The sequence below is a fragment of the Sprattus sprattus genome, assembly GCF_963457725.1.
Source record: "Sprattus sprattus genome assembly, chromosome: 12".
NCBI classification, from domain to species: domain Eukaryota; kingdom Metazoa; phylum Chordata; class Actinopteri; order Clupeiformes; family Clupeidae; genus Sprattus; species Sprattus sprattus.
In genome coordinates this window covers 26,596,090-26,618,577 of record NC_137910.1, presented here as the reverse complement: position 1 = coordinate 26,618,577, position 22,488 = coordinate 26,596,090, and the positions used below count along the sequence as shown (strand labels likewise).

At 41.3% G+C, this 22,488-nt stretch overlaps 2 protein-coding genes across 3 annotated transcripts; both read right to left on the bottom strand.

The window, feature by feature from the left end:
- Positions 1-359: 359 nt before the first annotated feature.
- Positions 360-14,459, bottom strand: fhip2a (FHF complex subunit HOOK interacting protein 2). Of its 2 annotated transcripts, none has more exons than XM_080849496.1 (17): positions 14,177-14,459; positions 13,006-13,084; positions 12,453-12,622; positions 12,154-12,258; positions 11,820-11,942; positions 11,482-11,685; positions 10,945-11,141; positions 10,738-10,852; positions 10,568-10,644; positions 10,206-10,398; positions 9,887-10,050; positions 5,375-5,518; positions 5,168-5,258; positions 4,894-5,037; positions 4,506-4,646; positions 3,584-3,687; positions 360-3,402 (listed from the first exon to the last, which is right to left on the bottom strand). In XM_080849496.1, the coding sequence occupies exons 1-17, from the start codon at positions 14,219-14,221 to the stop codon at positions 3,288-3,290; spliced, it is 2,211 nt and encodes a 736-aa protein (XP_080705622.1). In that variant the 5' UTR covers positions 14,222-14,459; the 3' UTR covers positions 360-3,287. The 2 variants fall into 2 exon arrangements, with proteins under 2 accessions (XP_080705622.1, XP_080705623.1); XM_080849497.1 differs by lacking the exon at positions 14,177-14,459 and adding an exon at positions 13,447-13,564.
- Positions 14,460-15,267: 808 nt separating this feature from the next.
- Positions 15,268-21,906, bottom strand: ttl (tubulin tyrosine ligase). The gene is made up of 7 exons (XM_080849455.1): positions 21,095-21,906; positions 20,462-20,540; positions 19,793-20,025; positions 19,548-19,683; positions 19,156-19,425; positions 18,901-19,044; positions 15,268-18,244 (listed from the first exon to the last, which is right to left on the bottom strand). The coding sequence occupies exons 1-7, from the start codon at positions 21,261-21,263 to the stop codon at positions 18,058-18,060; spliced, it is 1,218 nt and encodes a 405-aa protein (XP_080705581.1). The 5' UTR covers positions 21,264-21,906; the 3' UTR covers positions 15,268-18,057.
- Between the last annotated feature and the right edge of the window lie 582 nt (positions 21,907-22,488).

The following is a 22,488-nucleotide window of genomic DNA, read 5'->3' as shown; positions in this document are numbered from 1 at the left end:
CTATAAACCTTGTGTGGTGTGTTTAACTTTGCTTCTCTCTTGTCTGCCAAAACATGAGTGAGCCCGATATGCATATTGAATAAAAAGATACTTATTCACAACTCCGGAGTCAGATTGTAACCTTAATGTGAAATTTCACATAACAATACCGACTGTACTTTAAGACCTGCAAGACCAACCAATATGAAGAAGTCTTCTTAATAGAAGCTCCCAGATACCAATACACCCCCCACCCCTCTCTCTACATTTAGAATGGCAATGATCAGGTTTTAATAAGAAAACACAATTTTTTCAAACAATAATAATAAAAGACATCAACTACCAAGCCTCAAAGAAAGCAGTCTTTTTAATGGGACGGTTACTGATTTTAAGAAAGCCATTTTCCTTTTATGGGTTCTCAGACGTACATACAAGTGGAGGGTGATCTTAATTTCACAGGTGTGCAAATATCAGCAGAGAAGGTGCAAATTCAGTGTTCCTTATGCAAGGAGAACCTGTGGCATTCATTCTCCTCTTCTGATACGCGGATGCATGCCCAAGATGGACTTAAAACAACAACCTGCTTATTTGGGAGGTAAAAAGAGTTGAACATGCAATCTATTTTGCTATCAACACAAAAGATACATCGTTTAATTATGACAAAAATGGCAGTGATACCCAAAAGAAGACAAACGTCCTCTATCAAGGAGAGCTGGCAAACAGTAATGATCAACATTATCATGTGTACTGCCAACCAGATGTCCAAGGTTTTACAGTGGCTGGTCAAAGCTGATGTATGAAAAGGGGAAAAGGACATTCAAGTCCTTAACAAAATAATTTCAGTATTGAACATCGAAATGAATGCGGGTAAAACACCCTGTGTAGAGTCTCCATTAAAAAGATCTTCTCAGACCTCCTCCACAGCATATGAAGTAAGGCATTGGTCATTTTTCTCATCAGTGGCCATTCAGAAACAAAGTGCAGATGTCAGTATTTGAATGGATGGAGAGGGGTCGCTTTGCTTTCCTAAACTCACCCGAAAATGGATGTGCATGCATTTACACCAGACAGCACAACTTCTACTGTACACATATATACAGAAGTCAAGAATGCTCTGAGAGGTCCATTTGTATAAAATGTGCATGATCAATAAAAAAAGATGTCCCCCCCCCCCACAAAAACAGACAGCCACTCTTTACATGATACATCTTTTTTGGTTCATGATGAAAATAAAATTAAACCTAAAGTATAATACATTTTTTAAGTATATGAACAAAATAACAATGTGCAATTTCTTTAGCCTTTAAAATGCAAGCATGATGTGCTCAGTTACGTTATAAGGCAGGACACACAGGAGCAAGAGGAAAACAAAACATCCAAAACCAAAGCTTACATTGATAAGCCTTAATATTATACCTGACCTTAAGACTGAGCCATCCACTCAGTGGAACTATGCACTTACCACGCTTACACAGTCGCTCACTTACTAGCACACACGCTCTCATACAACTATGTCCACGCATCTTCTCCTCACAACACATATCTAAGCAATTACTCAAGTCCAAGTTACCGTGGAGCACAAAAGTGAACAGAAAGTATCTCTATTTTCCCCATAGGCCTGATGTTTCACCTAAATACCTTGCTCTGGTTTCTTGCTAAAGATCAAATCAATACATTAAAAGGTAGCCAGCAAGTTAAAGTTAAAGGGTTGAGATCTGTTGCTCTTAAAGCTGTGACCCAGGGAAGAGGGCATAGCTGGACACATTCAGATGTGCTCCTCCTGCAGGCTGAAACGTGGAAGTGCACTTGTGTCTTCAGTGCCCCACATCCCTGAGCCTCCAGTCAAGATGCTGGGTGAGAACTGCGCTGGTGGAGGAGACTTACAAGGGCCAATTGCGTGTGCTAAAACTCACATTCAAAATAACGAATGTCCTGGCATCTCTCATACCATGTGTAATGCACAGAACTGTCATTTGTTACTAAACTAAAGGCTTAAGCAAGTCTACCCTTTGGTGCACAGTACTTCAATATGCACATGGTTTTGTGTTACTGGGTTTAAAAACCACTTACATGCTCGGTTGTGTTTTAGCATGTTATGAACAGAGAGGTGGACTCGTAGAGGACCAAGTGTTAGCCTAAATGCAATTATCAGCTGGGTTGTGATAGGTCAAACAGAATATATCTATGATTTTAGTACTCCACTTTAGTACTGCAGAGTTCCTTAAAATAATCCATTCTGGTCCGTCACCTCCTTATAAATAAACTGTCTTTAAACATGGAGTAAAAGTTGTGATGGAGCTATACACTTAGCAAGTTGAAGGCACACACACACCCACACAACATAAATACATATGCAGCAGAGTAAAAGATAAAACATAAAATGGTTTAAAAACACTGTCTTGGACATCCAGGAAAGACAGAGAGTCTTGTCCTATGATCAAAGTAAGCAGTTCGGTTGACTCTGCTGCAGCATGATCTGTGTAACAAGTGCACATGGAGGTAGCCCCTGTGCAGCTCGGGGAGTCTGCTTTCTGAAAACACATGTTCTTTAAACATGGACAATGCTGAGTTGGTGAGATACTGTACGAAAGAAAATGCTCTTGCAGTTTCTAAAGCATCAATAAAAAAGTTTATCATTAATTAAAAAAAAATCCCATTCCCCTCTAGTTGGCCTTGTTTTTTTCTTTTCCTTCCAATCAGCTGAATATCTGTGTTCGATGAATATATTAATAGTTCAATTATTAACTTTACATTAAAAGGTATCCAAACGAAAACATCAAACTCAAAACAACAGACATCCCTACCAAAAGCAGGATCTGACTGGGACTGTGGCAGTTACCACATAACCTTAACAACCATGCCTGTATCTGCCAGTCACACTCATTCATCAACATCACAGAATCAGCTGCAGAGAACAGAACAACTTAAATAGCATACACAGAAACAAATATTGAGGAGGACCAAATGGTTTTGATCGATGAAGGAGTAGAAGAGTGGGGAGAGAGCGAGATATATATTAGAGTACACCGTGTTCTCCACCCCTCTATGGCCCGGTGGGATTTACCTCCTAGTGCAGTGTTCCTCAGGACTGTTCTTGCACTATCCGGCTTCAGTAGCTCTCCGCTCCCTGCTAAGACAGTTGAGATGGAGGAGGGGGGTGGGTGGGTCGGTGAGATGCTGATGGGTGTCTATGGACAGGTGGCCTGTTTGTCCTCTGAGGGGTTTGACTGGAGTCCAGTGTTCGTCCGCCCCCTGCCTGTGTCTGTCCCGGCCTTGTGCCAGTCCACTGCTGCAGCTCCTGGACCGGGTCACGGCGAGGTGGAGGCTGCGGCCGCGTGGAACTTGACAAAGGCGATCGCCGCCAGCTCCTTGCAGAACTCCTCCAGCACGATAACCCCCTCCAGCAGAGTCACATGATCGATGCTGGGGAGAAACAAGGCATCACACCATTTAGGAATGTATTCACCTACACAACACCACTGTGACATACACAGCTCAGCAGTTTTATCACATCAAGTCATCATGAAAATACATACTGTAAGGGTGAGATTGAAAGTATGGGATTGCATGGGGGTTCTCTAAATCTAGACGCATAGAAACTTACGTCAAGCCCTCGGGTTCCATTCCCAGCAGTCTCTTCCTGACCAGCAAAAGTTTGGGCGTGAAATCGGGGATACGGTGAATCCGCAGCATAAGATCCCCTACCACCTGATCAAGACAGTGATGTTAATAATAATAATAATAATAATAATAAAACTTTATTTATATAGCACTTTTCATGCAAAAGAATGCAACTTTACAGCAAATACTTAAAATTAGACATCAAATAAACATAAAAACTAGGATATAGTGCAAAACAAATAAATAAAGTAAATAAATAATAATGATAATAATATTATTAAAATTAGCATAAAAACAGTGATGGAGTGCATAAAGATGAGAAAAAAATTAGGAAATTTTTTATAAATCAAATAGAAAATAAAACTCTGCAGATATATTTCATCTAACCCCTTAATACCATAATAAAGATTAAAAAATATATAATTAAATTAAATTAAAAGTATTTATACGTTTTTAGTTTTCTTTTAAAGAAGAAGCGAGCGGGCTTCTCTGATGTCTATAGGCAGTATGTTCCATAACTTTGGGGCGTAATTGACAAAGGCTGCATCCCCGATTTTCTTTACGACTTTTGCTGGGAACCTCCAGTAAACCAGCATCCGATGATCGCAGTGTTCTTGAAGGCAAGTATTTGACTAGGAAGTCTGCAATGTAACTTGGCCCATAATAATGCTAATGACTGCAGAATGAGTATGCAGAAGTTAGAAAAAGGCAGTTAACGATGTATTGCGTTCTAACCACTCAAAACAAGAATTTTCTCTTCAATTCTCCAAAACATTTGATAGGTCATAGGTAAGTAATAAACAACCCAATTCATAATAATATTCAGTGCTCCCTTTCAACACGTCACAGTAAGTTTGTGGAGAAACGTGGCCTAGTGGAGGTGTGTGCTGTGGGCTGGGACTCACCCTGACGATGACTGCAAAAAGGGACCTGCAGCCAGGGGCCAGGTTGATGTACGGGTCGAGCAGATACTCGTGGAGGTGTGGATGGGGCAGCAGAGCCAGCTTGGATAGCACTGATGTCACCTGCAGGTTCACGTCATACGGCTGGACGGGGCAGACAAACACCAACATTAGCCTCTCACAGCACTTTCCAGGCATTTCAGAGAACTTCAGACAGTCTATAAATGATCAGCAAAACCCATGGAGAAGCATTCGGGAGCTTCCTTGGGCCAAAATAGATTTTTAGGTGTGGCATGTTTCTTATTTCTCATATAAATTGGATAAAAATCACCACTATGCCTAGTTTAAGATATGACTCATGCTACTGAGGGAAATGTAGTCAGCAACATACCTGGTCTAAGATCCGACCCATCCTATCAAAGAGAACCTTGAGGAAGTGGCCCTCAAAGAAGGGGCTGTCCAGGTTGCACTTCTCAAAGGGCTTGGGCTGCCCTCTCCAGTCCCATCGCTGGCAGACTCCACAGTAGTCCCGGAACTGTGGACGACAGGCCAGTGAGACACAAATCCAACTGAATCTAGATCAGCACATACCAACAGGCAGGCAGACAGGGAGATAAAGGGGTAAATAAGAAAATAAAAATGGCACAGAGGACTTTGAGCATCACCTGTCTGTGTGCATCCCTCAGGTAGGTGTCGTAGCCAGTGCCCTCTACCTGATTGGAGGACTTGGCCTCATCCGGGACCAAACAGAGAAAACTATAGCAAGAAAAAACAAAATCAGCCTGAAGCGAGAGCCAACAACTCCAACTTACTAGCAAACCAGTAAAAAAAAACTACTGAAAAACTGAAGCAGACCGCAGAAGCCGTTTTACCTGTTTACTATCTTGTGCACCTCAGTCTTCCCATCAGACTTTGCGTTGTCGGAATGTTGAGGTGGTGAGCAGCTCAGCCAGTCAGGATTAGAGAGTCTGTTATCTGGGGAGAGATCTGAGAACAATGGGTCTTCCTCTAGATCTCTGCAAAGAGAAAACAAAAATGCAGATATTACTGATAGCTACTGCTATGTAGTTTTCCTATAGGGACCCGCCTTCTAGTGTTAGGTGGGTGGGTTATGATAGGCTTACATGGTTGCATCTGGCAATATCCATGTATTGGTACTGTTTTGTCTTGTCTTGTGGGAGGGTGTGTGTGTGTGTGTGGGGGGGGGGGGGGGGGATTGGGGTGGGGGGATTCACTTGCTGCTTTGTTCCGTGTATGTGTGTGCGCGTGTGTGGGTATTATGTGTCTGCGCGCGTGTTTGGCTGCTTTTGTGTGTGTGTGTGTGTGTGTGTGTGTGGGGGGGGGATACAGGTCTTGCTCTGCCTGCTCTTTTTTCTGTTATCTACAGCTCATACCTTATCTTATGTACCACCACCTGAATGACTAAATTAACCGTGATTTCTTTTAACGCACGTTGCATTGAGGAAATGGGCTCAGGAATTTTCAGTAATAGATATATGGCACGTTACCAATCACAATAAACAAGACTTCTCGTTTTTTTCCGCAAGACATCATTCATTTTCCAGAATAGACTTAATTTTTGTATCCAAGGATCTCCTCGAAAAGGTAAGCACGGACATGCTCCCCCTGGCCTTCTCAGATCACAAGGCTGTCATCTGTAGGGCTAACCTTTCCGTATCTCGTGACCGCGCCCCACGCTGGCGCTTCAATACCTCTTTGCTGCGCAATGAGAGCTTTTTGGTGCAACTTGAATCTGGCCTAGCAGAATTCATATCTTTTAACGTGCATTCAGTAGAGGACACTCGTATCTTATGGGATTCTGTAAAAGGCTATATTAGAAGTAACTGCATATCGTTTTCCTCTAATTTAAACAAAACGCGTCAACGCAGGATTCTTGAGCTGGAGGGTGATCTCGGGCAACTTGAAGGTGCTATGCACAACAACGTAACTCCTGACTCCATCATCCAACGTAATAAATTAAAAGAGGAGCTGAATTCCCTATCCCGACAGCACGCTGAATTCCTTATCCATCGTACGCGCCAGCACCATTACTTTGAGGGGGCCCGCCCCAGCCGGTCGCTTGCCTTAAGCCTTCGTGCCAGTGAAAACTTTGCGCACATACCCTCCATTAAAACACCAGCTGGCGCTCTAGTAACGGACCCCAAATTAATTAATGAGACATTCCGCTCATTTTATTCCAACTTGTATAGTTCTGAAGTTCCTCATGACTCTTCTAAATTTGATTTATTTTTCAAGAATTTAAATCTTACTTAATTGTTGCCCCATGAGGCTACGTCTCTGGACAAACCATTTACCCTGCTCGAATTGGCTTTACGCAGTCTTAATAAAGGCAAATCGGCAGGTTTTGACGGAATTCCTCCAGAACTATATTTACAGTGTTGGTCTCAACTTGGTCCTCTATTACTGAACATGATCAATCATGCCATTTCAAGTGGTTCCTTTTCAAGGGATGTTAATACCGCTACAATCACCTTACTCCATAAAAAAGGGAAAGACCCAAATGAATGTGCAAATTATCGTCCTTTATCACTCTTGAATGCTGACGTTAAACTTTTTGCTAAAGTGCTTGCACTAAGGCTTGAGCCCCTTATGAATAAGCTCATTCACCCTGACCAAACTGGCTTCGTAAAATCTCGCTTATCCTCTGATAATGTTCGCAGACTTTTGCACATTGTCGAAGCTTCAGCTGAGGTCCAAACTCCCTGTGCTGTATTATCTCTGGACGCAGAAAAAGCTTTTGATCGCCTTGAATGGCACTATTTATGGGCTGTCCTTCAGCATATGGGATTTGGCATTAATTTCATCAATATGATTAAAACGCTCTACGCCTCCCCTTCAGCCATGGTAATGACTGGCAATATCTGTTCTTCGTTGTTTCCAGTGGGCCGCAGCTCTAGACAAGGCTGCGTTCTTTCTCCACTTTTATTCATTTTATCTTTAGAACCTCTGGCCCAGACGGTGCGTCAGTCAACCCATACTCCTGTTACTGTCCATGGAACAGATCATTTCATCTCCCTTTATTGTGATGATATTTTGCTTTATCTTGGTGATGCAATTAAATCTACCCCACATATTTTGTCTATATTTGATAAATTCGGGAGTATCTCTGGCTACAAAATAAACTGGTCTAAGTCGGCTCTCCTTCCTCTAAACGACACTATGAGGCATGCTTCCTTACCAAACATTATTCCAGTAGTTGACCATTTTAAATAACTAGGTCTATCGATTTTTTCTTCGATACAAACTACAGTATCGGTTAATTATAACTCGACTCTCAGGCAGGTGGAATCCGATTTGGAGCGTTGGTCGTCCATTCCTAACTCATTTCAAGCAAGAGCTTCTATCGTAAAGATGAACATCCTACCGCGAGTCAACTTCTGTAGTTCTATGCTTCCATTATCCCCCCCAGCTGGTCACTGGGATAAACTGCATTCATTTGTTTCCAGGTATGTCTGGAAAGGTAAACGCCCACGGATTAAAATGTCCATTTTGCAGAGGCACAAACTCTCTGGTGGCCTTGGACTTCCAAATTTCCAGTTCTATTTTTGGTCCTCAACCCTTCGTCCTCTTCATACCTGGTTAGATCCAGAGGCTCAAGTAGCCTGGCGTTCATTAGAGGAACATCTAGTGAAACCACACAGGCTTCAGGATGTTATTTACTCAAACATCCCTCTCAAAATGTGTAAATCCAAATTCGGCTCTTTAATCTCACATCTTGTTACCATATGGAGAACTGTGGAATCACACTCCAGCACTCACTTTAAATTCCATCCTCACCTTCCTTTATTTAATAATTTTGCCCTTTGTTTGGGTGGTCACCCGATGTCCTTCCCTCAGTGGAGGGATAGAGGGATTAATACCCTTTCCGACATTATGTCAGATAATGCGCTCAGATCTTTTCAGGACTTGAAATCACATTACAACTTACCCGGCACCTCTTTTTTCTTCTACCTACAACTCCGCAGCGCCTTACGGGCATACGGAGTCCCCTGGGGTGAAAACATGGTGCCTCATCCAATTCACAAAATATGTGGTAGTTCATCTACCAAAGGCTTGGTCTCTGCTCTATACACATTTATGTCTAAACATGCAGAAAAACCTTTGCAAGTGGATAGTCGCTGGAGCCATGATCTCTCAATTGCACCTACTACAATCAATTGGTCCATAGTCTGGTCAAAGCTTGACCTATCTTCGCGTAATCCCAACCATCAGATGATTCACTACAATTTCATACACAGACTCTACTGCACTCCTCATAAATTATTCTTGATGAAATTAAATCCATCTCCTAACTGCCAGCTATGCTCTTTAGGTACTACAGGAACCTTTGTTCACATGGTCTGGGAGTGCCCTGGGGTGAGCGACTTTTGGAGTATGGTATCCAACAGGATGTCTATAGTACTTGGGCGTACCATCCCCTGCTCACCAATTATCTTATTGCTGAGTGATTTTACGGGTCTAGATCTTTCTCTGATGCACCAACGCTGGTTTCTGGTAGGCCTTACTGCTGCTAAAAAGCTTGTAGCACAGAGATGGAAAGCTCCTCATGACCTGTCCTACCAACATTGGGTGAACACAGGCATAGATCTGGCTAAATTAGAGAGATCTGTGGCCAGCATGCATGGCGCCCAAGCCAAAAATATTAACTTATGGTCCACCTTTATTAACAGTATGTTGGGAGAGTAGTCATGGCTCACTGTATCTACGCCTTACTTACTGCTTTTTCATCCTTTTCCATCCTTTTTTCTTTTCTTTTTGTTTCTTTATTTATTTCACATGTTAGTATTAGGCCTATTTAAGAAATTTGCTGAGCTTCTCAAATTATTGATTCTGTCATTGTGGGAGGCAAGACCTGGGGGTGGGTGGGTTTGGGGGGGGGGGGGGGGTATGGTTGAGTATTATATGTGTTATGTTGTCTTACTTGTGTATATGTGTAACTGTTTCTTGTATGAAATATAAAATACAATAAAAAAAAAAACTACTGCTATGTAATTTTTAGGGGTAGAAGAATATTTTGTGTTAAATACCACAACAATGTAGAACAGTTTTAGTTTTACTCTGATTCTTGGTCATTCTCTGCAAGGAACAATGCCATAGAAGATTACAAATCAGAAGGTAACTATCATTACTATATGAGAAACATCAACCAAATCAACAACTGATTGTCAGGTAGAGGACTTACACAGAATCATATTTTGTGTTAAATACCACAACAATGTAGAACAGTTTTAGTTTTACTCTGATTCTTGGTCATTCTCTGCAAGGAGCAATGCCATAGAAGATTACAAATCAGAAGGTAACTATCATTACTATATGAGAAACATCAACCAAATCAACAACTGATTGTCAGGTAGAGGACTTACACAGAATCATGCGGCTGGCCGTTCTCCAGCGGCTCACGCTCGTCCAGGGGCTTGACCTCGGCGTAGTTCCTCTCCTCCAGGCTGCGCAGCACCAGGTTCTGCAGAATGTGCTGGGTGGGCTTCTGCAACAGCTGCTCGAACATGCGCAGGGTCATGATGCTGATCTGTAAATCACACCAGCATTGGCCATCACAGACACAGACACAGACACAGACACAGACACAGACACAGACACACACAGAACAACCATGGGATGAGGTGTATTTGTGGGGAAGGAAACCTGTGATGTCTATAGGGGTGTGGTGGCTGGATCACAAACCTCATCCGACAGGTGGTCGCAGTGCTCGATGAGCCTGTGCCTCAGGGGGACCTGGGCAATTCCTGTGGGCGTCTCTGGTGCAGTGTCTTCGCCCACGATGAAGTAGGCGGTCTCCTGCAGCAGAGTCTCGGAACTCACCTGCCTGATGATCCTGCTGAGCAGGGCGGTGGAGGTCAGGATGCCCACCTCAGAGCTGTGGGGAGGCAAGAAGGGTTAAAAGGAACGGACACAGCTCACATTCCAGAGAGGCTCACTGACTTAAGCTTTGGACGATGGGAGGGTAACATGCCATCAATGCCTGTGAAGAAACAAACAAAAATAAACTGGCGTATTCTCATACTGCTCTCATCATGGGAACTTACGTTTGCATCAGCTGTGGCTCCATGACAGACACGAAGAATCTCTCCCTCACCGATCTGGCTAAAATCGCTGCAGCACACTGTCAGAAATATAACAAAAGGAAGTATGACTGTGCATCTTTTCCAAGACTTTAAAATGATACTGCACTGTAAGGATATGAAAAAGATTCTACCTTCTGGGCCTCTTTGATGAGCTGGTCACAGTAGTCAAGCCAAGAGAGAAAAGAGATGAGAGCACGTTTGCCGGTAAAGACAGCAGCATCCTCCTTCAGGTTATACACATCCAATCTTTCAGGAGAAATGTGGATAAGATTAGCCAAATACAAAAATTAAAACTCAATGATAAAAAGTACAGTGCTCTGTTTGAACTTATGTCTCACCCCCAATTGACAGACTCAACCGTCTCAATGTCCAGTGGGTCCATGGACTGAGGCAGTGCCAGGTAGAAGTTGGCCAGCCGACTGGTCAGCAGCTCACAGAGCTCCGTATTCTCGGTCAGGCATTTGGTGGCACCTGGCTCGGGCAAGCTGACCAGCAGCATGAGGCCCTCACAGGCCTTCACCACCACTCGACCATCCTGTTGGACAATCAAGCAGGACACTTATGTTCATGAATGATACTGATACACACTGAGGGTCAAATGAGATGAATGTCTGGACAAATAAACATAATAAGGGATGTATGTAAGGAGTGTGCATGTACCATATCAGTCAAAACTTAATATAATAATAATGATAGTAATAATGTAGTAATGCATGTTTATGCAACTAGGCAAGCTGGTTGATAAAGTGAGTTTGAGTTTGTTGAGATTGAAACGCAGTCAAACAGTGAAACAATGCAATTAACTTGATTTTTAAATGTATTACAATTTTTATTAAATTGTCTGTAGTATCTAAGAGGTTGAGAGAAGCACTTACCGGACTCTTTGTCAGGTTAAGTAGGGAGCTGACCAGATTGTAATGGTTGTTATTGGGTACAGGGTTGCTTGGCGTTGCTGCCAGCTCCTCTGGACTGCTGGGTGATGCGGCTCCAAGGGGGTTTTGGCCTGTATCTGGGGCTGACGGATAGTCCCTAACGCCCTCTGCCACTGGCTCTTTCGTGTCTACACGTTTGACCTTATTCTGTCAACACAAATGCACTTTGGTAAGGAGGACAATTCAGCATGAGACTAGCGTTCAAAGGGCTAACACACATAACTGAAACACAGACACTGCTAACTAACGGAGCTCAGTATAAGCATTACAAACAACTATACCTCCAGGAAGAAGTTCACAAGGTAAGGGTCCTGTTTGAGTTTTAAACAGACAATACACAGGAACTGGATCTCTTCATTTTCTGTGGGTGCGGCTAATACCTCCCCACACAGCCGAATGAGTTTCTATAAGAACAAAGTAAGCAAAATTAAAACAGGCACTGATGCCAGACAGTCATACTTTATATAATAAGATAAGATAAGATAAACTTTTATTAAGCCTGTGAGAGAAATTCAGTTGTTATAGCAGCTGACATACATAAAGTGACTTACATACTGACTTAACTTCAGAGACCCATTTGTTGGGTAAACCATGCAAGTTTTTCCCCATCCTCACCTGTACGGGTCTGTGCACGTTAATGTGGGGCAGGAGGGGCTGGCGGATCCTGCCCAGCAGTTTAGTGTAGAAGGTCAACACCTGCTGCTTCATTCCGGGAGGACACTGGTGGAAACAACACAGCCCCCACCAATCAATGGTATGCAATACAGACAATGGTGACAATACAGAAAGGTGGTTCCCACAATAGCCCTAGACTGCCATGGTGATATAGGTGAAAATCTAAGACACATTCTAAAGGTTAAAGTCTAAGTCGGCTGATCATCGATAAGGCATTACTACAGCAAACGGGCTCTCACATCAGCCTTGCCCAGGGTGTAGAGGGTCTCAAGTATCTTGTGGTGAAGGAGGTACTCCATGCAAGGCCCCGTCTCTCCAGACTCACGCTCCCCTTCCTCCTGGGTCAGAATGTCCAGCATCTGTTCCAGGTGAGATGGGATGTTCGTGTCGGTAACTGGGGCTTTGTCATCTGAAAACATTAAGAAACCCACTCAGATTTAAGACAGCAGTCATCTATGTAGGCCCATAGTTATTACATGAATACAACTCTACACAGAGCAAAGTGGAGCTGACTGATAAATTGGTAGCTTGTCTTTCCACCACATTCTTTAGTCAAATTCCTGACTTAACTCTTAAATACCCAATGCACCACTCAGGGTTCTGCATGTGGAAATCACAAAAAAAGTAAAATATATACAGCAAAAAGATAAAATGTACAAATTACACTTTTAGTCATGGACTTTTCAGTGACTAACAATAATTTCAAGCAAATATATTAATGAGTTATGAATATTAATGTTTTTAAAACTGTAACTTCTCTATGGTTGGAGCCTATTGTTTGTTTCATGTTACCTGAAGTCTCTATGTAGTAATGAGTTATTGCCTTCCAATGATAGACAAAATCCTCTTGCAAGGGCAGTGATGGTGCAAGCTGTGAGGAAACAAATAAGTTTATTAACCCAAAATATCGTCAGTCTTTCAACATCCCCAATCAACACGCTGTGTACTCAATCAACATTTGAAATAACAACTCTGCTTTACAACGAAAAAAAATCAACGATTCTACAGCAGCATGTCAGGTCCAAACAGTTTGCCAGAGGAAAAACAAAGAAGCAGCTGGATGTGGGTGATAGTTCGGTAGCTACTTATTAAGACACTTCCCCTGCTAAGCCTGCTAGGTAGCTACACACCCTTAGCTAACATTACTCAACTCAGATAGCACTTGGTGTTTCATTAATGCTACACATCCTTCTACCCAACACTAACAAACATAGAATAAATATTGAGCCCCACTTGCTTGCTTCTGGACTAACGGTGGTAATTGGCAATTGAGGTATTTGGATCACACGTCTCTTTGTAAAAATGAAGCTAGCTTGCTGACTAGCAAACATCTACGCAAGGTTTCGTTAAGGATGAATGTCAACAAATACACCAGTCTGCTAGCACTGTTTACAGGCAGAGGACGCTAACGTTTATATGATTCGTTGACGTTGTATCCAAATGATTCCAAATATATAAAGCGAGTAGCTACATAAAGGCCAACACAGGTTACTGTTGTGGGCATTCGTATTCGGTCCTTGTATAATTATCTGTAGCTTTGGCTGCTCAATCAAAACACAACAGGCTAGGTAAACATTAGCTACAGATGTAGCCTGCACGTTGCTAGCTGCAGAACTAACCTAACGTAAGCTAAAGCAACCAAGCTAATGCTAGGTAGCAATAACTATATTGCGCAAGACGGTGAGGACCTATGCTAACCCATATACTCTGGGAAGGCATACATAACGGCATTTGCTTTTTGTAACATGTCATAGTGAAACTCAATTACGATCACCTACTGCTCCAAGGCAGTATAACACGAAACATTGGCGATTTGTTTGGGTTAGCTTGCAGGGTAACTAATTAGCCAGACACATTACTACCAAACGATACAGCTGTTAGCGATGTTACATCCAGGCCTCTCGCTGTCCTATGCGATTATTCCCACAGACAGTATATTCAAAAAAGCAAACCAAAATCTCACCGCCTCGACTGCGTGTTGGAGAATAGATGTAAATTTGGAGAACATTTTGTTCTTTGACTGGACCAATTTTTCTCGAGAAGACCTAGAGAATTCCTCTATCTTCTTTCTGTTGTTGCCGCTGCGATCCAGATTGTTGATTTCATATAGTGACCTTTAGAGAAATATAAGTGACATATATTTCACTTGTTTCTAAAGCTGAATCTTTCCACATTCAACAACGATAAAATGACTATCCTGCTAACGAACGCCGTAAGGCCACCGTGGCACTTCCAGGGCCAACCACCATTCCTTGCGTCCACCAGAGGGAGAGCGTGAGGATGTGTGCACAGCTCCAGAATTCACTCAGTGTGACAGCATACACCCGCCTACCTTTCTTCTAACATTTCGGCAATCTTCTCCTTGACATTTCTTCCCGTCTAATATTCTACCCTTCACAACTTTTAACTTTGGATTAAAGCGTTAACATTTTTAACAAGTTTCATACATATTCTGTATATATTTTATAAACTGTTGTCTTATGTTTCTGGACTTGTAGTACTTACTATGTTTATTGTTATGCACTAAAATGCCAAAGAAAATGTCCTTGTATGTGAAAACTTACTTGGCAATAAAAACAATTCTGATGCTCTATTTAAGCATTTGTCCACAAACAGTGGATCTCCTCGCCATTGTTCTCAAGCTACATTTTGGGCGCACAGGCTACTTAAGATCTCTTTTATTCACAGGATCCAAATAAACACATGAATCAGTATTTATAAAATCTTATAATGTAAAAGCTGCTGTAAATACTCGTAACCAACACTACAGGCATAATGATCTGTGTTCATGACATTATGGATATAGCTCCCAGGAGCTTAGCAATTATGACATGATGTATCCCAGCTTGTGGAGAGGTTGGGTAGTCTATGAATTGACACCTTTAGTCTCATGGACTCGTAGACTCATGTACTAGTCTGTGATTTTATTTTCTCAGTTTTGTTTTACACAAATATTGATGGTTATTTGTCCACATCAACCATAAAACAAGAGGCTAAAAACACTACAATAGTATTTTATTTCTCATAATACTATACTACCAGTACAGATGCAGTCAAGTTTCCATGCACAAATCCATGTAACAAAAAATATAACAACCAAGGGACTGAACTGTCAACACATACAAGCACAGGGAGGCTGGCGGATGTCTTATTTAAATAGTGGTTTCTCATGTAAAAAGTGTTTTGTTTACAAGAAAAGTAAGAGCAGGATCTCATGATAACATCTGATTTGATGATGTCACAGGATGAAAGCACCCTGGGACTATTCCCCATTTCCACCTGCCAGCCAAGCTTTAAGACAGCAGATGCATGCATTCCCACAAACCACAGAAACATTTCAAAAACATAACACACTTGTTCTGTATTACAAAATACAAGCAGTAATTCTCTTTGGTTTGGAAAAGGGAATGCCTCTGAGGGTCGTTGACAAGAGGGTCAGGATTTGTACTACATAAAGATTGTACAGCTGTTCACTCATTGTTATTTTCTGGACTTTACAACCATACTGAAATGATGTCTAGACAAGACAAAAGTCATGGTAATATAAAGGAACAATAATTTAAACAGTGGTACTTCTACGAAGTTATTTTCTGTAAGGCACCCTTTTCCCTTGATGGAAAGTCCTCCCCCCCACAACTTAACACTAGTTTGATGACATAAGGATAAAATCCCAAATGGTGAATTAATCTACATGTAATTGTCTTCACATGCCTCCCTTTTTGATACACACCAAAGATCTAATATCCAATTTATGCCTGAATAATAAAAATTCCTTTTATCCAGATTACTGTCAAATTGTGAAATCTACATTTCCTCTTTAAATATGAATTTAAGTTCCCCTTTTTAGGACTCAATTACACACCACACATCCCTTCATAAATTATGCAGGCAAATGGTGAAAAGCTGATGGAACATAACATTTAACAATATATTTAAATAAAAAACAACAAAGACTAGGTTCATTATTACAAACAAAACATAAAACATTTTAAAACACAAAAGAAATACTTTTGAACAGGGCAGAAGGAGCTACCCTTTACAGTTTCAGTGCAAAGTCCATACACAGCTTGGGAAGCTAGACTGAAGCATGCAAAAGCCTAGCTGACCAGGAGTAGTAATTATAGAAAAAAACAAGCATTCATTACCAACCTTTGACAATGTTAAAGTTACACAAACAAAATATCAGTGTCTTATGTCTGAGACAAGAATTTAATCAGGCCATTTTTGCCATGCACCTCAATAGCAATTGTCTAAAAGGTTTGCTCCATTAAGATGTAGGTCTGTTTGTCTAGTGACAAATGTATCCTTTTGTCTAGTGACAAACAGATGTGTGGAGCCAAGGACAAGATGAAAAGATTAACGTATTGTTAAAACACAATAAAAACATCTGCCCAGTATCTGCTCAGTATAAGGGGGACAATGTTGTTGTAGAGGAGTCCGTATAGGGGAAAATGCAAATCTTAATGTGTATTAATGTGGGTCTACAAAGAGTTAGGCCTATTGGGCTATGCACAACTTTCTTTTTGACACACTTGAACGTGCAGTTTGTACAAACAAAATGAACACGTAAACTGCAACATTTAGACAAATGAAAACAAAATGGAAAGATATTTTCTTGACAAACCATACCATTAGGTGAAGGGTAGCAATAATTGATCCATACCTGGACAAACTGAATTTTGGAGATCTGACGATGCATCCTCTTAATCTTAATAATGAATTAGTTAAACATAATAATTATGTTGTGCTTCGCCTTGAACAGCAACAACTAAGGAAAGTGTGACCATTTGGTGGAATGTAACTTGATATTCTGTGTAGTATTCTAATCCTTCAGGATATCTAAGAACAACTAATTGCCACAACCACAATTATTATTACCCAGCTTACCATTGATATAATTAATATTAACTTGATTTCACAAGCTATTTTTGCCAGCCTGTTGGCACTACCATACAAGCAAATGCATTTCAATGAAGGAAGTCATATGTCTGAAAATGTTCTATCTTGTTGACCAAAAGGGAAAGGGGAAAATGCTAGTAGCAGCTGATATTAGCCAAAACAGACAATTAGCTAGCTAACTTCTATATTCTTTCTGGGAAGTCCTTTCTTTTTTGCCTTTTGGTGGGGTTACAATTAAATGTAGCTTCTTATACAGATACAAGTGTAATACAGTTATAGGTAAGTAGGCCTGCACACCAAGTGACTGGCACGGTCTGACCTTTTTTGCAGCTTTCATGATATGTATGATAAGAACGTTAAGAGAAGCCACACCTGACAAACTAGTCACAGACACTTGCTAAGGGTACACAGCCATGAACATATAAGGCACTGGAGTCAAGAAAACATTAAGAAAGCCTCTCCTCCTTTCTACCAACAAGGCTCTATGCTGTTGAGCCTCATCAGCACTACAGCCTAGGGAGGAGAGGAGTTTCAACCTTCTTTGCCTCTTTTCATCCAATCACACTCTCCCTCTCTGCAAGAGGTTTGCCCATTCCGGTCAGACAGCCCTGTGTGACTGGATTGGACCCTAGAGCCATTATCCTCCTCTTCTGCCTTAACTGATTCTAATGACCTGCAAGCACCTGTCACCATTTCAATACAACACACATTCAATTCCAATCTTGACACATTCATGTTGTCTTCATCAATGGCCAAATGCCTGCTATTTTTTTCACAGGTACTGGGTACCCACCCCACACTACTCCTCTCTGAAGGTATCCTTTTGAGGAAGAGCACATCTCTGGGCAGATCAGCTGGAGGCAGACCCTTGGGCCACGTCAGGAGTAGCATTGGGTGGGGCCACTGGGGAGGTTAACTGTCGAAGGGGCGGAAGCAGCTGTGTGCTTATAACTTGATGAAGGGACCAATTTGATGGGGTGCTCGTAGTTTAGGAGAGGAGCAGCAGTTGGTGGAGGAGAGAGAGGGTGATGTGGAGAACGGAGGAGAGGTGGAGAGGGGATCTACAGTCAGAGAGAAGACGGTGGAGATGGCCACATCCACGATTCCTTGGCAAAGCTCCGGGTACAATTTCCTGGCAAAGACAGAGATGGATGGACCTTTTGTGATAAAAGCCTTGGACAGTAGCATGGCCTGGAGTTGCTTAAAATAGATGCATGGATTTTAATATGGAGAAACCCAATCCAAAGGCACACAATACCATTTTCAATACATTTGGGTTTGTGGACGGTCATGGTCCCACAAATAGAAGATTTAAATTACCTCAAGAGGTTATGAAAGCCTTTCTGCTTTGAAATAGAAGAGAACCATTTCCAATGCAGCACTGAATTCTATTTTCAATAAACAACTCAGCAGGAAGTAAATGGGTGGAACAAACAATGTATCCATGGACACTATCACATCCTACATGCCGGGCATAAAGCTCATTTGAGATCATTGGCAGAACTCTATCAAAGCTTTTTGGGCCTTCTGCTGAGATTTGGTCCTGCCTATGATTAGAGATGAGGCAGCGGGAGGCAGGAGCTCCATGTGAAGTTGCAGAGAGTACATTAGGCAAACTAAATGTATATTAAATATGGACATGCGGATGACGAATGTAGTAAGACAGAAACCGATGTTAGATATGAGAGCACTGTAGGAAAGGCTCCTTAATGGGATCTTACGACTTATGATTGGGTTACAGACCAGTTTACAACAGAATTCTAAACCTTACGTGACAGAGACACTCACTGTGCGCAGGCCGGAGCACCGTTGATCTCAATGAGCCACACTTTGAAGTCCTCGTCCACCATGAAGTCAAAGCCAAAAAGCTGGAAGCTCTGGTAGGAGAGATGCTTTGTGCTGATGGCTGGCTCAATGCATGTTAAACAACCCCTGTGTTTTAATTTACATCAGATAAAGAAGACAGTAAATAAGTGAGCACAATCATAATCTCTCTTTTTTTAAATTGTCCACAACCACACAGGGAAAAAAACTGATTGATACCTGATGATCTGTTTGATTTGAGGTAAAATGGATGCTTCCATCGTGACATTGTGTGTCTTAAGAAGGTAATGCCTAAACTCATCAAAGAACATCTCATTGCCCTCTTCGTAGCGCCCATAGTTCGTAGAATGCTCTTTCTGGATGCAGTGATTGGTCAGGTGGCTGGTCATGTCCTGGAGGTCTGTACAGTTGTAGGGCTCAGAGGAGGTCCTCAACACCCCTTCTCGATACAGGTATATATTGTACTGGTGGTCCACTAGCACCCAGCTCCTGGGAACAGCAAACAAAATATGTCAGGAGGTTCTTAGTTGCGGTTTCACCAACTCATTTTTTTTTTTTAATCTGTGGGAATTCATAAAACAACCCATGCATGTGGCTGAGGATGTCCATACCGGATGTCAAATTTGCGATGGCCTGGTTCCAATAGTAGAGGTCTCTCTAGGTACTTCTGGATTATGTGAACTTGTCCCTGATTATCAATGAACTCCAGCAACTGATTTGCATCATGGGATATCATAATTCCAGCCCCTGCAAGTAAATCAATAAGTGAATGCTGCCATTCACATACTTTAACTCCCAAATTATTTTTATAGAGATGTATGGTTATGTTAACGGCATGTTTACAAGCCAATCTCACCTTTGGCTCCAGCAGATGATTTGGCGATCCAAACGCTTCCTTCTGCACTTTCCTTTCTACAGTGGTATGACGCTAAGAACACCTCGCGTTCGTCTGTCTTGGGATTGCACTTTAAGTGACTGATGCCATTCTTGGCTGGGGCCACAGGTGTGTTGAAGTTGGTGGGGTAAATAATGTATGCTTCTGGGCACCAGCTTGAGGATTCAGTCAGCTCTGGACTTGTCTTAATTAACCTACGCAAATAAATTAGAGCAAAAGACTACTCATAACTAACAGACGAAAATTCAGATATGTACTTACAGTGTACTTCCTAGAGGGCCCTGTACCCATGCTCACCTGAATATGAACATGAAAACAGGCCTACTATTCAAGACAACATATTTGGGTTGACTGATGTCTTCAAAATATAGTCATCAACATAATAATTGAAAATAATAATTAACCATGATATTATAAAGTTTAAGGAATTGACAAGCTATCCAGTTGTGTAAACATTGCCACCATGATGAAGCTGAAACTCTTCTTTATAAGTGAGAGGGCAGAGAAAACCTACCAGCATTAAGCAGGTAATGTTGGTAAACACTATATCTCATGAAAACTAGATTTTGAAAATCTGATTTAAAATGGACATTTAGAAATGATGTGTACGGCTTTGCTAGCAATACATACTTAACTAATGATGCTTTGCGACAAAGCTTGTCAGCTCCTCTGTAATAATTCACCAGCTGGGTCAATCCCGGTTCATGTCCTATTGGAGGTTCATTAGAAAGACGTGCAGCAGGTGAGCAAAACACAGAAATTGAGTAAGAATGCAAAAATAAATAGGCCTTTTTTTACTGTGTCTGATCCAAACCATTTGATATAGAAAGCAATGCTAAAATATGGTCATTACTGTCAGCATAAGCAGCATATAATGTGACAGGGTAGGGTAGGAGTGCTTTTAATGTATGCATCCTCAACATAATGCAGAAAGAGGTGGTGTCTTGTTCTAAATTCAGATTTCTGCAGCCAATTCTTTGAAATGTAAACACAAGTTTATGAATCTTAAGTGACAAGATTGTTTTGGATCACTAGGAGTCACCAAATAAAAAATGCTCGACTCATGTACCCATCGCTTTACATTACTACGCTTCCGGTATCCAACTCAACAACTCTTTGGTTGAATCAGTAACAAATATACAAGTGTAGGTTGCAAGTGATCACTGAGAACAAATGCTCTTTTCAAAAAGCTGCACACAAAGACCACAAATCCATAAGTAACTTGGCTAACCATAACGCCTTTAATTAAAAACATATACTTACCTAATCGACCAAATGGAAGTCTGTTTCGTTCCCCTAGCATTAAATTAAATCGAGGATTATCCTTTTTTAGTCTCTTCCATTTTCCAGTGGCAGTGAGGATTTTAGAAACTTCAGCATAGATACTGCTGGTATCATCACGAAGAACAAATGTGTACATCGGCACGTTCATATTTCAACGCAGTCACAAAGAAACCGTGTGGATAGGAAAGTTTTAGTTTGCTATCCAAATTGGAAACTAGCCTGCAAGATTACTTTTATAGTTAACTGTGACTGATTAAAGGCAAGACTCTAGCCACTTGCTCTCGACAGCTAGCTATTTGGCTGGCTAACGTTATCTACCTCCTGCCAAAATAACCCGTGGCATGAAGCTAGCTGGCTAACGTTACTGTAACTTACAATTACTAAACTAGAGTGTTTCAGACTTATTTATACATATAATTGACAAATTAAGTAACGTCTGATAGACAACAGTCTTTGTCCTTTCGCATTAAGTAACGGTAAGGTTACACGGAAGTCTAAAACAATGTATGGGACCCACAATACTGGGTGTGACTCTCAAACATGCTAGCTAGCTAACTATTAACTGGCGAGCTCATGGTGCAAATTGGTTTGCTGTCTGGCTGGCAAGCTTCACGTAGCTTGCTAGCAAGTAAAGATGGTCAAAGTTATACATGTATAAATTATTAATTTCCTTATCTCAGCTTAAAATAGGCATGCTCATCGTATATCCCTTCTTATTTTTAACCGAGACAGTATCGTTATCAAAGAAATTAAAAAATGTCCCTGTAAACCAGCCCATAAGATGAGTCCTCTTTTCCTTTTATTCCCATCGTGCTGTCAGGCTACCGCGTCACCAGACGGACGAGGCACCAAATATATTTGCCGCATGGAATTATGGCTAATGTAGTTTTAAAACAACCAACACAAATGTCATTATTTATTCTTCAAAACCAACAACGAAAAGATGGGTGTTTCAGAATTCGTGTGCAATATGTGCACCTTGACTCTTTGAATCGGTTGTTTTTATACATGTATTTACTCAGGGTCAGAACAAAAGAATGACCTAAAATGAAAAAAAGAATGATTAACAGAAAAAAACGGAAATAGGAAAAAACGTATCGCATAACAAACTACATTGTACTCATACTTAAGCCTTGACATCTTCTTTGACAATAACACATCAGACATAATAGACATGAGAAAAGTCATTTGATTGTCTATGATGTCTGTGTTTGTACCTTGAAGTGATATGGACTGAACTGACAGTATGCTGTTTAATTTTATTTTTACCACACGAGGGCGGGCTTAGCGAATTTTTTGGCCTATGATTAAATGGCCACTTTTGAGCTAGTCGCATGAGTCTCCTCAACTTTCTTTGGCTTTCAATTGAGGGT